This window comes from Somniosus microcephalus, chromosome 9, assembly GCF_052327205.1.
Source record: "Somniosus microcephalus isolate GS21.2 chromosome 9, FLI_Smic_1.0, whole genome shotgun sequence".
In the NCBI taxonomy this organism is placed as follows: Eukaryota; Metazoa; Chordata; class Chondrichthyes; order Squaliformes; family Somniosidae; genus Somniosus; species Somniosus microcephalus.
The window spans coordinates 181,073,446-181,088,888 of record NC_140995.1 but is presented as its reverse complement, the minus strand read 5'-3'; the positions used below and the strand labels follow the sequence as shown (position 1 = coordinate 181,088,888).

Here is a 15,443-nt window from a genome sequence, read left to right as displayed (position 1 = left end):
AAACTAGCGAGAGACATAAAAACAGACTGTAAAAGCTTCTATAGGTATGTGAAAAGGAAAAGATTAGCAAAAGTAAATGTGGGTCCCTTACAGGCTGAGACAGGAGAAATTATAATGGGGAATAAGGAAATGGCAGAGAAATTAAACCAATAAAAGATGTCTTACTGCAATTATATAGGGCCCCTGTGAGACCACACCTGGAGTATTTTGAACAGTTTTAGTCTCCTTACCTAAGAAAGGATATACTTGCCATAGAGGGAGTACAACAAAGGCTCACCAGACTGATTCCTGGGATGGGGGCATTGTCTTATGAGGAGAAATTGAGTAGACTAGGCCTATATTCTCTAGAGTTTAGAGGAATGAGAGGTGATCTCATTGAAACGTACAAAATTCTTACAGGGCTTGACAGGGTAGATGCAGGGAGGATATTTCCCCTGGCTGGGGAGTCTAGAACCAGGGGTCACAGTCTCAGAATAAGGGGTCAGCCATTTAAGACCGAGATGAGGAGAAATTCCTTCACACAGAGGGTTGCGAATCTTTGGAATTCTCTACCCCAGAGGGCTGTGGAGGCTCAGTCATTGAGTATATTCAAGACAGAGATCGATAGATTTTTGGATATTAAGGGAATCAAGGGACTTGGGGATAGTGCAGGCAAGTGGAGTTGAGGTAGAAGATCAGCCACGATCTTATTGGAATGGCGGAGCAGGCTCAAGGGGCCAAATGGCCTACTCCTGCTCCTATTTCTTATGTCCTTATGTTCTTAACTTCCCCTTCATTTAGGATACAGTAAAAATATGTGACTGTGCAAATATTACACCAGATTTGCAGCTGTTAAAAGCAATTACTGTGGCCGCGATTTCCACTACCTCTGCACGCCTGTGGTGGGCGACGTCGGTGGCGGGTCCTGACCCTGCTGCTAGCTCCAGCCCACTGTGTAGAATGATTTTACGTTGATTGGGCTTGTTAAGCCTGCCCAGCGCGTTTGCCGGCCAATCGAAGGAACAGGGTCTGATGACATCATTTTATGATGCGTCATCAGCCGGTTTCCTTAAAGGGACCATGCCCAAATTGATTTTGACAGTTGTGTTGTCAGTGTTCTACAGCAATGAGCTGCTGCAAACACTGACGAGCACTGCACAGAGGTGCATGGCTGCACTCAGGCTCTCCCATAAGGAGGAAGTCACAGCACACAGGGAGGTTCACTTCCCTTCCAATGGGCGGAAGTGATCTCCTCAGGAGATCAACGCAGTCTGGTTGCATATTGCACAGGAGGGCACAAGCAGGGATGTTGTCAGGAGGACCAGGCTGCAGTGGCACAAACCTTTCAATGATCTCAGATCACAAAACGTTACTGCAAAGCCACACTCAACCTTATCCTGCTGTGCCATTCATCACATCCCCATTACTCTGCCTTCCCAACCCTACTCCTGCACATCCTTACTCACACCAACTTAACTTGCACCTCCACCCATCCCTCTCTATCTACATTATCACTTCCCCATCTCACTAGCCACCCCTCACACTCACCCTCATCCTAGTCCAATCATACCAACTAACAACACACAAGGGTAGGCAGTTGGGTGTTTTTTGCATGTTCATGTAACAGTTCTGTTAATGTGGTGTCAAACATTGAAACCTTTATTTTCAACACTGCGTTCTTGGACAGATTTGTGTACACCTTTGGAAGTGGTTCAGTGAGTTCCAGTGAATGGTGAGGGTACCCCCCGCATTTGGTGATGAGTGTGAAAGGAATGACTTGGGCATTGAAGGGATGCTTTATGGTGTTGGTGTGCGGTGGTGCCAACCTGGAGGATCATGTGGCAACCAGGGTGTATAGCATCAAGTGAAGTAAATCTGGACATGGTGAGGCCATCCCTGGTGTCCCGGGCAGCAATATGGTTGGGTGATGATGCCCTGTGTCCTGTGCAGCATCAGTTGATTGTGGAGAAGGTTGGTGTTATTGTTAGTGCTGCTGATGTGCCTGGTGCTGCTGGTGTTGGGGCTGTTCGTGGTGAGATTCTGAGGACCAAGGTGAGATATTTTCAAGGGCACTGATGCTGATGGAATAGATGGCAGGTGAGGTTGAGATGACAGAAGCGATTGTCAATGGTGAGAGAGGTTGTTCCAATGAGGTGACACTGGATAGAGAGGTTGCTCCAAACACTTGCAAGCTGCATAAAGCTCAATCTGTCTTCCAAATGCAGTAAGCAACAGCTTCTTAGCTTGGCAAGTGAACAGCTGTGAGATGGGAGCTTTTATAGCACATTTGCAGCTGCCAAGTAATGCGATGATTCCATGGTCATACAACTCACGACCTCCTTACCTGAAGTGATCCCCAAGCAGCGTGGACCCCGTGGGCGACCTCGTAAAATGGTAAGGTGAGCTCAAAATACTTTTTAATGAGCTGTTAACAAGGTCATAATGACCTGAATTTCCTCCCACTCCGCTGCGTGTCGGGTCTGTTCAGCCCTGACGGGCCCAACATCTGGGAAAGGCGCCTGGTGGTGAGTTGACAGTGGGGTCCCGACCCGCTGTCAAAAAAAAAATTCCCATCCCTAATTGCCCTGAGGTGGTGATGGTGAGCCACCTTCTTGAACCGCTGTAGTCCCTGTGGTGAAGGAACTCCCACAGTACTGTTAGGTAGGGAGCTCCAGGATGTTCAAATCAGGATGATGTGTGACTTGGAAGGGAACCTGGAGGTGATGGTGTTCCCATGCAGTGCACACATGCTAGAGATGTTAAAATTCAGTTAACTTCATGTGAGCACAAACTAAGTTGAACTAAAAAAAAGGCATAAAAGCCATATAGGTTAATTTCTTTGCACAAGAACATTTTTGTATGATTAGCATAATGTTCTGTATAATAGAACAACAGTGCCAAATTTGTAGCTTTATAAGTGTCTCTCCTATATAAATGGTATTAATTTTGTTCTGATAAATTTCTAATTGTAGACCAATTGACATGAAATCAAACCTTAATTCAGATTGGCTTATTTTAGTTTGTGGGTGTATAATGGATGATTATAAATACATGTAGTGGGTTATTTCTTGCAGGAGATTGATGGCTTCATCCGTGAATATTATACCTTGATCCAGAGATTTTCCGGCTGCCCAGCTGATCTCCAGCAGCTGTCTCTTCAGTCATTACCCTCAGACGCAGATGAGTTAGAGCAGTTCTCCAACCAAATCAAGAAGCGCCACACAGCATGGAGGAGGTGAACAAGCTTTTTGCTAGTTGGATTCATACTATACAGTCCACTCTTGTTAATTCAGAACTGTTTTTGCTCAAATAAAATCCAATTATCCAGTAATTTGAATTAAGTAGTTTAAATAAAATAGCACAGATGCTATTTTTGCATGATTTCAATTCAGAGAATTACATAGAACTTTACACAGTGTTTCTGCTGCACACGAGCCTCCTCCCACCTTACTTCATCTCACTCTATCAACATATCCTTCTATTCCTTTCTCACTCATGTACTTATCTATCTTCCCCTTAAATGCATCTATGCTGTTAACATACTTTGAGTGAAGCAACTTCAAATTATGAGGCGTAGACAGTAATGATTTAGAGTAGACTTACGAAGCCCATTAATAGCAACATCACCACACTGAACAGGATGTTCATTTTTACAGGGAACGTTATTTTATAAAAAGAGACTATGGGGGCAAAATTCAGTTGCTTTACGCCTCCCGTTAGTGCCCCAAGACGGGGCACAAAGCAATTAGCGCCCGGGCGCGTCACCGCTAACGCCTCCTGCGAAATTCAGCGGGAGGTTAGCGGTAGCCGGTAGCGCCCCGCGGCGCTGCGCCTCCAGCGATGACTTCATCACCGTGCACAGCGCCCCACTCACGCCCCGGCCACAAACTTGGGTCGCGCCCCCTGACATACCGCCGGATGCTATGTCCGACAGGGTATGGGGGAGCGTACGTGCGGCCGGGGCAATGATATTGAAATGGCAGGTGCCGGGTGGTCTTTTTTCTGGCCGCCTGCCAGCACCTGCACCCTCTGCCCTCCTCTAACTAAAAGTAGCGCCCCGGCGAAGTTAGCGCCCCAAAGGGGGCACGACCCAATTTTTCCCTCTACAGCTCTTTAAATTGCTATTTAAATGTTTTAAAGGGACATTTTTGTATGTTTGTTTGTCTCCCCTGTTTTTGAAAAAACATTTTGTGCAATGACTTCAAAATTGTGGTCCAGTAATGCCCTAAAAGTGGGCCCGGGCAGCTCTACTTATTTTTGTTTCTATATAGTGTAGAACTTCCTCATGATGTCTGGGTATGGGGGAAATTCTACACAAAGAGGTTACCTACCTTGACATTAACTAATTCAAAAGTCAGTGTTAGTGAATTGAAATAGATGACGGAATGAGTAGAATTTCAGTCTACACGGGTCATCTTGACCCATTGACACAGTTGAAAGTGGCTGAATGAAATACAATTAACGTTCACATTTTCTCCTCCAACAGGATTCATACGTTGATTTTAAAACACAAATGCAGAAACCAGAACGTTTCACCAATATCAGTTCTAAATACAAAACAAAGTGTAACAAATCCTTCTAAAATGGTTATAGTACTGTTGGGAATGGAAATTGTACGTTTTCACAAGCCACTTTTGAAGCCCAAGTCCATGGGTGAAAAATTGAGTCGCGCCCCCTTTGGGGTGCTAACTTCGCTACATTTAGCGCCCCAGAAAAATTAGCACCCCCGCGACCGAAATTGAGTGGTAGCATCCCAAGAGGGAAGCAGGGTGCTACTGGAAGCGCCCCGCCTCCCTCTTGGGGCGCTGCGAGGGAATATCGCGGCATTACGTCGCGCTACGGTATTGCAGGCCTTCATCTCCTTGTTAAACGGGAGGGGCTTTGTGCAGCATGACCCGGGGGCCAGCTGGGTTCCCGGGGATCGGGAGTGCCGGCAAAAGAGCCCGGCACTCAAGAGAAGTGCCGGGCTCACAGAGCACAGCCGGCACATCCGCAGGGTGGGGGGGGGGCGCGGGTAAGGGGGACGGGAGCGGAGGCGGGTGCTGGCAGGCAGCCAGCAACAAAAATGGCCGCCCGGCACCTTGCCTTTAAATAGCGTCGCCCCGGCCGCAGGTAGGCACCCCTGACCCCGTCAGACATAGCGTCCGGTGGTAAGTCAGGGGGCGCTACCGAAGATCGCGGCTGGGGCGCTGCGCACGGCAATGACGTCACCGCCAGCGGCGCAGCGCCACAGGGTGCTAACGGTTAGCGCGCCGCTAACCTCCCGCTGAATTTCGCAGGAGGCGTTGGCGGCGCCACACCCGGGCGCTAGTTGCTTTGTGCTCTGTTAGCGCCCTCTTACGCGCTAACGGGAGGCGCAAAGCAACCGAATTTTTCCCCCCATATGTTTTATCGGAACATAGGAACAGGAGTAGGCCATTCAGCCCCTTGAGCCTGTTCCGCCACACGGCTGATCTGCGATCTAACGCCATATACCCGCCATTGGCCCAAATCCCTTAATACCTTTGGTTAACAGAAAGCTATCAATCTCCGATTTAAAATTAACAATTGATCTAGCATCAATTGCCGTTTATGGAAGAGATTTCCAAACTTCTACCACCCTTTGTAGAAGTGTTTCCTAATTTCACTCCTGAAATGTCTGGCTCTAATTTTTAGACTGTGCCCCCAGTCCTAGAATCCTCAACCAACAGAAATAGTTTCTCTAGCTACCCTATCTGTTCCCCTTAATATCCTGAAAACTAGGATCAGATCACACCTTAACCTTCTAAATTCTAGAGAATGCAACCCTAATTTGTGTAATCTCTCCTTGAAACTTAACCCTTGAAGTTCAAGTATCATTCTAGTAAACTTACGCTGCACTCCCTCCAAGGCCAATGTATCCTTCCTCAGGTGTGGTGCTCAGAACTGCTCACAGTACTCCAGGTGTGGTCTAACCAGGGTTTTGTGCAGCTGCAGCATAACTTCTACCCCCTTGTATTCTAGTCCTCTAGATATAAAGGCCAGCATTCTTTTAGCCTTTTTGATTATTTTCTGTACCTGTTCATGACATTTTAATGATCTATTTTATGTACCTGAAACCCCAAGTCTCTTTGGACATCCACTGTATTTAGCTTTTCACCATTTAGAAAGTACCCTGTTCTATCCTTTATTGGTCCAAAGTGGATGACTTCACATTTGCTTAAATTGAAATCCATTTGCCACAGTTTTGTCCATTCACTTAATCTATCAATATCCCTTTGTAATTTGAAATAACAACAGAAAATGCTGGAAGCACTCAGCAGGCCAGGAAGCATCTGCGGAGAGAAAAACAGAGTTAACTTTTCAGGTCGATGACCCTTCGTCAGAACTGTAAAAAGTTGGAGATGTAACAGGTTTTAAGCAGGTGTAGGGGCAGGGAAAGGTGGGGGGTGGGGGGAGGAAGGAACTAAAGGCCCAGTCTGTGCTAGGATTGAACTCAGGAGAGATAAAATGTTGCAAATGGGGATGGCAGAATCATCAACAGCTGCCGCCTGAAAAATGGGGCGGGGGGGGGGTTATAGTTTGAAATTGTTGAACTGAATGTTGAGTCCAGAAGGTTGTAAAGTGCCTAATTGAAAGATGAGGTGCTGTTCCTCGAGCTTACGTTGAGCTTCATTGGAACAGTGTAACAGCCCGAGGACAGAGAGGTCAGAGTGGGAGTGGAGCGGAGAATTAAAGTGACAGGCGACCGGAAGCTCGGTGTCACCCATACGGACTGAACGGAGGTGTTCTGCAAAGCGGTCACCCAATCTGCGTTTGGTCTCCCCAATGTAGAGGAGACTGCATCGTGAGCAGCGAACACAATATACTAAATTGCAAGAAGTACAAGTAAATCGCTGTTTCACCTGGAAGGGGTGTTTGGGGCCCTGGTCAGTGGGAAGGGAGGAAGTAAAAGGGCATGTGTTGCATCTCCTTCGCTTGCATGGGAAGGTGCTGGGCAGAGGGGAATGGGTGCTGGGGGTGATAGATGGACTAGGGTGTCGCGGAGGAATGGTCCCTATGGAATGCTGACAGGGGAGGTGAGGGAAAGATGTGTTTGGTGGTGGGATCACGTTTTAGGTGGCAGAAATGGCGGAGGATGATCCGTTGAATGTGGAGGCTGGTGGGGTGAAAGGTGAGGACAAAGGGAACCCTATCGTGGTTCTGGGAGGGAGAAGGGGTGAGAGCAGAAGTGCGGGAAAGGGAACAGACACAGTCGAAGGGCCATGCCAACCACGGTAGCGGGGAATCCTCGGTTGAGGAAAAAGGAAGACATATCGGAAGCACTGGTATGGAAGGTGGCATCATCAGAACAGATGAGGCGGAGACGGAGAAACTGGGAGCATGGAATAGAGTCCTTACAGGAAGCGGGGTGGGAGGAAGTGTAGCCGAGGTAGCTGTGGGAGTCGGTGGGCTTGTAGTGGATGTTTGTCGATAGCCTATCGCCAGAAATGGAGACAGAGAAGTCAAAGAAGGGAAGAGAAGAGTCGGAAATGGACCATGTGAAGGTGAGGGAAGGGTGGAAATTGGAAGCAAAGTGAATGAAATTTTCCAGTTCAGGGCAAGAGCAGGAAACGGCACCAATACAGTTATCAAAGTACCGGAAAAAGAGGTGAGGGAGGGGACCTGAGTAGGACTGGAACAAAGAATGTTCCACATATCCTACGAAAAGGCAGGCATAGCTAGGGCCCATGCGGGTTCCCATAGCAACACCTTTAATTTGGAGGAAGTGAGTGGAGTCAGAGGAGAAGTTGTTCAATGTGAGAACAAGTTCAGCCAGGTGGAGGAGGGTGGTGGTGGATGGGGACTGGTTAGGCCTCTGTTCAAGGAAGAAGCGGAGCGCCCTCAGGCCATCCTGGTGGGGGATGGAGGTGTAGAGGGATCGGACGTCCATGGTGAAAAGGAGGAGGTTGGGGCCAGGAAACTGGAAACTGTTAAAGTGGTGGAGGGCGTCAGAAGGGTGTAGGTGGGAAGAGACTGGACAAGGGGAGAAAAGATAGATTCGAAATAGGAAGAAGTCTCTTTGTAATTTTATGCTTTCATCTACACTGCCGGGCTAATCGGGGTCAATTTCATGCAATTATTGATGAAAAGTTGTTCTATAAATGCAAATATTTTTTTTTAATTTACTATTTTTTTCCTTCCAAACTCTCCACACCCCACAAGGAAAGTTTAGGTCTCCTTTGCCCCAGGCTTAATATCTCCCCACCCCACCATCCCAATCGTGAGACCTTCCAGAACACGCCCCCCCTTAAAATTAGAGATTGGCCATTCAGGAGTGAAATCAGGAAGCACTTTTCCACACAAATGGTGGTGGAAATCTGAAATTTTCTCCCCCAAAAGACTGCAATAGAACTGAGTATCAGGTGCTGCGTATAACGGTCGGCGGATCCGAAACCGCCTACTTTGCGCCACCGTCCGAGAGAAATTTCTAGGCCCAACTATCTTAATAAGGACAACGTGTTCTGCATATGCTGAGAAAACACTTCATCGTGTCATTATGAAAGACACTGGCGACTCATTATCAGTGAGAGGTACAATGTATAAATCTTCCTCATAATAAGGAAAAACTCACTGCTTTGCTCAGAATTCTTTTCATAAAAACATAAAGCCCTCCCAGTAAAGCAGGAGGATGGCGTTAAATTGCTAAGATTAGAGTAAAGTATCTTGTATATCAGGAAGGACCAATGGTGTTTCTAAGTGGACAGAAGATGAATCATTTGTCATCTTGGGCTATTTCTATACAAAGTAATTAGTAGTTGGAAAAAAATGTAGCTCATTGAGGGAAAAGTTGACACTGTTCTCCTTCCCTCCCCCAGCATTCCTTGTGTGAATGGTGATACGTGTGAATGAGGGAGCTGCAGTGCATTAGTAATCCTTCCAAGTATGCATTGTATTTCACCCTCGGAATTGCTCATTTTTTTGATGTTTTTAATGATGCTCCTGTAAAGTAAATGAGGCAGTGGCCCCTATTTTAAAAAGTGGGGGGGGGAGGGGGGGGGAGAAGGCTGGTATGGTGTGTGGGAGGCCGGAAGTGGACGGCAGAACCTGCAGTTCTGAAGGAAGCGAGTCAGCTCATTTTAACTTAAGGGCTACGTTTGAACAATTGAGATCGGTATCTTGTTCGAAGCTGGCGGAATCAATCTCATGGCCAGCGGGCGGGAGCGGGAATTGAGGCGGGAGCCCGTCTCCTCCGGGGACCTGAGGGAACAAGTTCCGGCATAAAGTAAGGGCTGGTGGGGTGGCGGTGGTAGGGTGAGGGGGGGGTTGGGGGGGTGAGGAGTGGTTGGGGGAAGTTCCCAACAGATGCCGGTGTGGGAAGGGAGAGGCAAGGCCAGGGCAAGGGAGGCCCAAGGATTTCTTCCAGTTCCTTCAGATTGAAAAATGTTACTTATTTTGGCCTCTTCTGGCCACGCTGCTGCATCCCGCCAGGTTACTCTGGTGGTTTTGACACCAGGCGGGCCTCCCCCGAGTCTTCGTAAAAATCATGTTATCAGGCCGTGACTTTTACATTTAAATGAGCCCCTCGCTTGCCTGCATCGGGCGCCTCGGCTGACTACAAAGTCGGTGAAGATAAGATGTCGCCGGGCGGGGACGGTGCGGCCTTGGGCCGGTAAGTGGATTCGGCCTGATCTTAATGCCTCCCCCGCACCATTCTCGCTGGGCGAGGAAGGGGTTAAAATTGACCCCAGCGTTACTGCTTCCAGAGATGCCAAGACCCATCTGAAGAGCTACAGATGGGGTCAGTAGTGCCGAAGCAGTAAAGTTGAATACCTCCAGCAGCACCAGGTTGCCATTTTATCTCGACACAGGACGACTGACATAACTCAGCCAGCAGTGCGTTTGTCAGGGACAATCAAGCAGCCAGTAATCCAAGTTCTGAATAGCAATTTTGCAGCAATTGTATCTGTTTAAATTTCTGTGGCTGCCATTCTTGTGAAACAGTGGAAATTTACAGCACTGACAATCAAGACTAATAAGCAAATTCATAATATAAATCCAACAATTGGCAAGTGAATTCATAATCTAGCAGTACGGTAGCGTAGTTGTTATGTTACTGGACTAGTAATCCAGAGGCCTGGACTTAATGATCTGGAGACATGAGTTCAAATCCCACACATGGCAGCTGGGGAATTTTAATTCAATTAATTAAATAAATCTGGAATTAAAAGCTAGTATCACTAATGGTGACCATGAAACTACCAGATTGTCAGAAAAACCCATCTGATTCACTAATGGCCTTTAGGAAAGGAAATTTGCTGTCCTTACCCGGTCTGGCCTATATGTGACTCCAGACCCACAGCAATATGGGTGACTCTTAACAGCCCTCTGAAATGGTGGCTCACCACCACCTTCTCAAGGGCTATTAGGGATGGGCAATAAATGCTGTGAATGAATATTTTTTTAAAAACTACCAGCTAAACCAGCAGGGGGTTTGGTAGAGTTCTTATTTACATACATTTGGCTTTCTTATTTTTGAACCTATCCTGCAAGAACACTTTGGGGGAGAAATTCAGTTGTTAGCGCCACCCGTTAGCGCCTTAAGAGGGCGATAAGTGGGGCGCGAAGCGGCTAGCGCCCAGGCGCGGCGAGACCTGCGCCTCTCGCGAAATTGAGCGGACATTTAGCAGCTGCTCAAAACCGCAACGCCCGCTCAGCTGCGCGCGCAGATCCTGACGTCATTTCATGGTGCAACGCCCTTGGGGCGCCCCGAACCGGAACTTCAGTGGCGCCCCCCTCCTTTCAGCCTGGCGCTCCCAGCGACTGGTTGACTGGAACGGTTCCCAGTCGCTGGGGGGGGGGGCACTATTTAAAGGGGTCTCTTCCTGGCTTCTTTGTGGTAGCCATTTTGGGACCACTCCTTCTGTGAGAGAGAGAGAGATTTGCAGAGATACAAAGGGAGAGAGCTTTCTGCATTGAGTCAGCGCTCGCAGAGGTACTTCTGGCTTCGGCCCAGAACTTTATAGTTGGTTTGCTTTTTGACTGGCATAACCTTGAGTGGCCACATACTATGGGGGCTGCAATGGGTGGAAACGTTGGGTTCCTCCATTACTTTGAGAGGGCTCAGAGACGCCGAGAGAGAGTGCCAATCATGGCCAGACGGAGGAGGGCCAACAGGCGTCGGCACAGGAGACCTTACTCTCCCAGGGTATTCCACCAACAGTTCTCATACCTCAACATGTCTGAGGAGCAGTGTTTTCGGAGGCTTCGATTCAGCAGGGAGGTGGTCACTGAGCTTTGCCACCTGCTTCAGCCAGATCTGCAGCCTCAACTGAGGAGCAGGACGTCTCTGTCGGTGGCAGTGAAGGTGACAGTGGCTCTCAACTTCTATGCCACCGGCTCCTTCCAATCCACTACTGGGGACATTGCCAATATCTCCCAGATCGCGGTGCATTGCTGCACCCGTCAAGTCACGAATGCCCTCTTTAAAAGGAGACATCAGTACATCTCCTTCCCCATGACCCTGGACAAGCAGCAAGAGCACGCAATGGGATTTGCAAGAATAGCGGGCTTCCCCATGGTCCAGGGCGCCATTGACTGCACGCATGTGGCTTTGCGGGCGCCGCAAGAGAATGCCGAGGATTACCGCAACCGGAAAGGATTCCATTCGTTGAACGTCCAGTTGGTGTGTGACCACAGGCAGCTGATCCTCGCTGTCAATGCCCGCTTTCCAGGCAGCAGCCACGACACCTTCATTCTGTGCCAGACTTCTGTGGCAGACCTTTTCGAAGCCCCGGCTCACCCAGGAGGCTGGCTTCTTGGGGACAAGGGCTATCCTCTGTGCACCTGGCTGATGACCCCACTCCATGCGCCCAGCACCCCTGCTGAAGAACGATACAATGAGAGCCATCAAGCGACCAGGAACATCATTGAGCACACAATCGGCGTGCTCAAGCAATGGTTCCGCTGCCTGAACCATTCCGGGGGAGCCCTTCAGTACTCACCTGAGCGAGTCTCCCATTTCGTTGTCGTGTGCTGCATGCTGCATAACCTGGCAATCCTCAGGACTCAGCCACTGCTATCAGACATTGGAGCACCAGCAGAGGAGGAGGAGGAGGAGGAGCACCAAGACGGGAGGGAGGCACAAAGTGCAAGGGCCGTCCGTCAGCGGCTTATTGCAAGTCGGTTCTAGGCCCCCTCTGAGGGAATGGCTTATGCCATTGAAAGAACATGAATGGAACCGTTCCGCAACCCCTAAGCCGGTCAAGGCAACAAATAGTTCAAAGAACAAACATGCACATTCTGAATAAAGACACTTCTTTATTTAACAAACTGTGTGCCCTTCCCGCATGACAAAGTAATAGAGAGAAACCCCCAAAAAAGCAGTCATTCACATAACTGGCTCTCACAACCTGGAGACAATGAACAAAAGAGTAACCAAAAAATGACCACGATCCTCGGCCTTCAATAAAAAAAATTAACAGCATTTTGCCACACCTCCTACTTTTTGCCCTTCGAAGGTGATCTGCTTCGCTTGCGAGATTGGCCCCTCCCACCCTGCAGCTCCTCCGCAATGGGACCCCAGTGGCTGCAGCAAGGCTGGGGGAAGGCTGCTGAGTGTCAGAAACTGAGTCGGCAGATGCCCTTGAGGTACGGCCTGGACCAGCTCTGGGCCTGGAGGGCCCGGCTGCTGACTGCTCCAACTCTGCATGGGCGGCAGCAGTCTGTCCTACAGGTGGTGGCAGCTGCAGTGGAGAAGTGACAGTGTTGGCAATAGGAATGCTGCCATCCTGACAGAGGAGAGCCACTCCCTGCTCGGACGACACACTGGCACTCCCACGGGGCAGCACTGCAGCGTGCGGAGCAATCTGCTGAAGCACAGACTGCTGGCTTGCTGCGGCACGGCGAGGGCCCCGGCGATTCGTGCCCAATCCAGCGAGGGTGGCAGCAGTCATTGCTCGTGTGGCCTCAATCTGCGTCTGCATGAGACCAGCCACTGACTGCATTGCACCACTAAGCACTTGCGTGGAAGCCGCCTGTGCTGCACCGAAGTCCTGCAGACTCCTTGCCAGTGCTGCGCAGACGTCCTGGACAATCCTTGCCTGTGCTGCGCCGAAGTCCTGGAGACTCCTTGCCTGTGCTGCGCTGAAGTCCTGGACACGCCTTGCCAGTGACTCAATGGATTCGGGCATCCTTGCCACTGCAGCCATGAGCTCAGTGTGCCTGTGCTCCGCCTGGGCGCCCATTTCAGCGAGGAGCCGCACCTCTTCTGCGCTCACTGTAGCAGGACTGGAGGCCAGACTCTCCCTCCGGGGAGAAGGCCGCCGAGCTTCCCTACCCCCCCCCCCCCCGTGTTGCTGCAGCCCGCTGGGCCCCGGAGCTTCACCCTCCTCAGACCCTTCCCCCCTGCTCCCCTCCAGGGAAGACGTGTCCCCATTATGGCCATGGGCTGCCTCGGCTGAGGGTGGCACTGATGGTCCGGCTTCCCCTTCCTCCTCACCAGAATCACTCACAGTGGCAGCTTGAGGGCCCGCCTCCTCACCTGGCGAATCAGCATCTGAAAGCAGGGAGGTACAAGAGTTGCTTTAGCGTGAGGACAGGGCGGCATCGAGGGAGGCATGAGTGCTGCAATGCACTGTATTGGTTCAATAGTGGCAAAGGATGCTGGTGTGAGGCACAAGCGGAAGGAGAGAGGTCAAAAAGGTGATGACCTTACCATTGCTGTCCAGAACGGGGTCGGCATCTCCAGTAGCGACGGGGCCAATCATCCGGCCTGCCATAATCCGCTGGACTCGCTGCTCCAGATCGCTGAGGTCTTGAAGGTGAGGCCGGCCTCCCCCGGTCCATTGCTGCTGCCTCCTGTTATGGGCCAGCTTGCCCTGCAAGAGAAAGGACAGGCTCTGAGTACAGTGTGAAGCCCTGATCTTGTCTGCACTGCCTCCCATGGTTGAATAGCCCTTACAGTGTGAAGCCCTGATCTTGGCTGCACTGTCTCCCATGGCCGAATAGCCCTTACAGTGTGAAGCCCTGATCTTGGCTGCACTGCCTCCCATGGTCGAATAGCCCTTACAGTGTGAAGCCCTGATCTTGGCTGCACTGCCTCCCATGGTCAAATAGCCCTTACAGTGTGATGCCCTGATCTTGGCTGCACTGCCTCCCATGGTCGAATAGCCCTTACAGTGTGTAAAGTGCTGAATGTGCGTGTGAGTTTCATGAAAGGCCCATAGGTGTTGGATGAGGGCTGGGCACTGGGGCTTTCAGGACCCTTTGGCCATCAAGTGAGGTGGACATGCAGGGATGAAGCGGATTCTGAAAAGGGTACTCACCCTGACGACCCGAGTGAGGTCGTTGAACTTCTTCCTGCATTGCACAGGGGTCCTAGGCACCATGCTGCTGGAGGTCACTCTGTGAGCCACCTCCCTCCAAGCTTTGCGATACTCGTTGGGCAGCGGCCTCCTGCCACTGTCGAAAACAGGATAGATCGCCTGCGCTCCACTGCGCCAACCAGAACCTGCAGGGCCCCCTCACTGAACTGCTGCGCTCGCTCCCTGGCCCTCTCCATGGTCCTCCTAGGCATTAGAATGTGGCAGCAGGTCTGTCCAGGCCGAGAATCAGGGCTCCGATGCGCAGGGTGTGGCTGCAAGCCAAGATCGAACCTCCCCTTTAAGAGCTGACCGGCGCCAACGTGTCTGCGTGCAGTCGCTAACTGGCCGCACCTGCGCTGTGCCCGCCTTGCTTCTCCAGCTTAGCACCTTAAGACAGTCGTGCAGCGCCTGTTTTAGCGCTCCAAGCACCTCCTGGGGCGAAGCAGATCAATTTAGCAGTAGGTGGCGATAATTTGCGCCGGGCGCTAAATTTCGCGCCCGCTCGAGTATAACGCCCCAAACGTGGCGATACTGAATTTCTCCCCCTTTGTGTTCTAACAAGAAGTGACATTGAAAGTGACAAGACCAACACTAAGAGGAGTGACTATAGAGACCTGGGCTATATAGACAGCAGGCATTGAACTGGAATAACCTTAACTGTTCGTTCTTGTTCAAATCCTAATTTATAGGGGTGGGTGCTATTGTTTACCATTGTTTGATATCGACTGACATGTTTCTAAAAGCTCCAGTGCAAGACTTTTAGTAAGTAACATATTTTATTAGCAGTTTGGGTCCTTCTTGGTTGGTGTGTTATTCTTACTCAGTATAGGTTTAGTTAAAAATTCTGAAATCTGCCCTCATTCTTGCTTTAGGGATCTGGGAATTGATGAGCTGCTCAGAAGGTGTGAGGAGATCTTGGAGAAGCTCAGGGACCCAAAATCTGATCCCTCCTTTTCAGCCATGGCTGGGACTACCCAGTTTCGGCAGACGGTTGATGACTTGCATGAAAAGGATGAAAGGTAAGTGTTCAGATGGCTCAATTTTGAGATGTTTAAATGTGAATGTCAGCAGTCAATAGGGGAATGACAGTTCAAAGCAGTCCGTTGCCGCACACTTTGGGAAGCTGCAACAGGAGACTACTTTCTGAAATTTAATAGAAAA

The 15,443-nt window shown here is 50.0% G+C and overlaps 1 protein-coding gene across 1 annotated transcript in view; it reads left to right on the top strand.

Annotated features, from left to right (window-relative positions):
* The window catches only part of LOC147112892 (uncharacterized), a 133,855-nt gene that overhangs the window by 39,712 nt on the left and 78,700 nt on the right, over positions 1-15,443 (top strand). The window contains exons 7-8 of the mRNA XM_085997658.1: positions 3,054-3,214; positions 15,155-15,301. Of these exons, the coding sequence (XP_085853784.1) occupies positions 3,054-3,214; positions 15,155-15,301 (308 nt within the window). The remainder of the gene's footprint in view (positions 1-3,053; positions 3,215-15,154; positions 15,302-15,443) is intronic.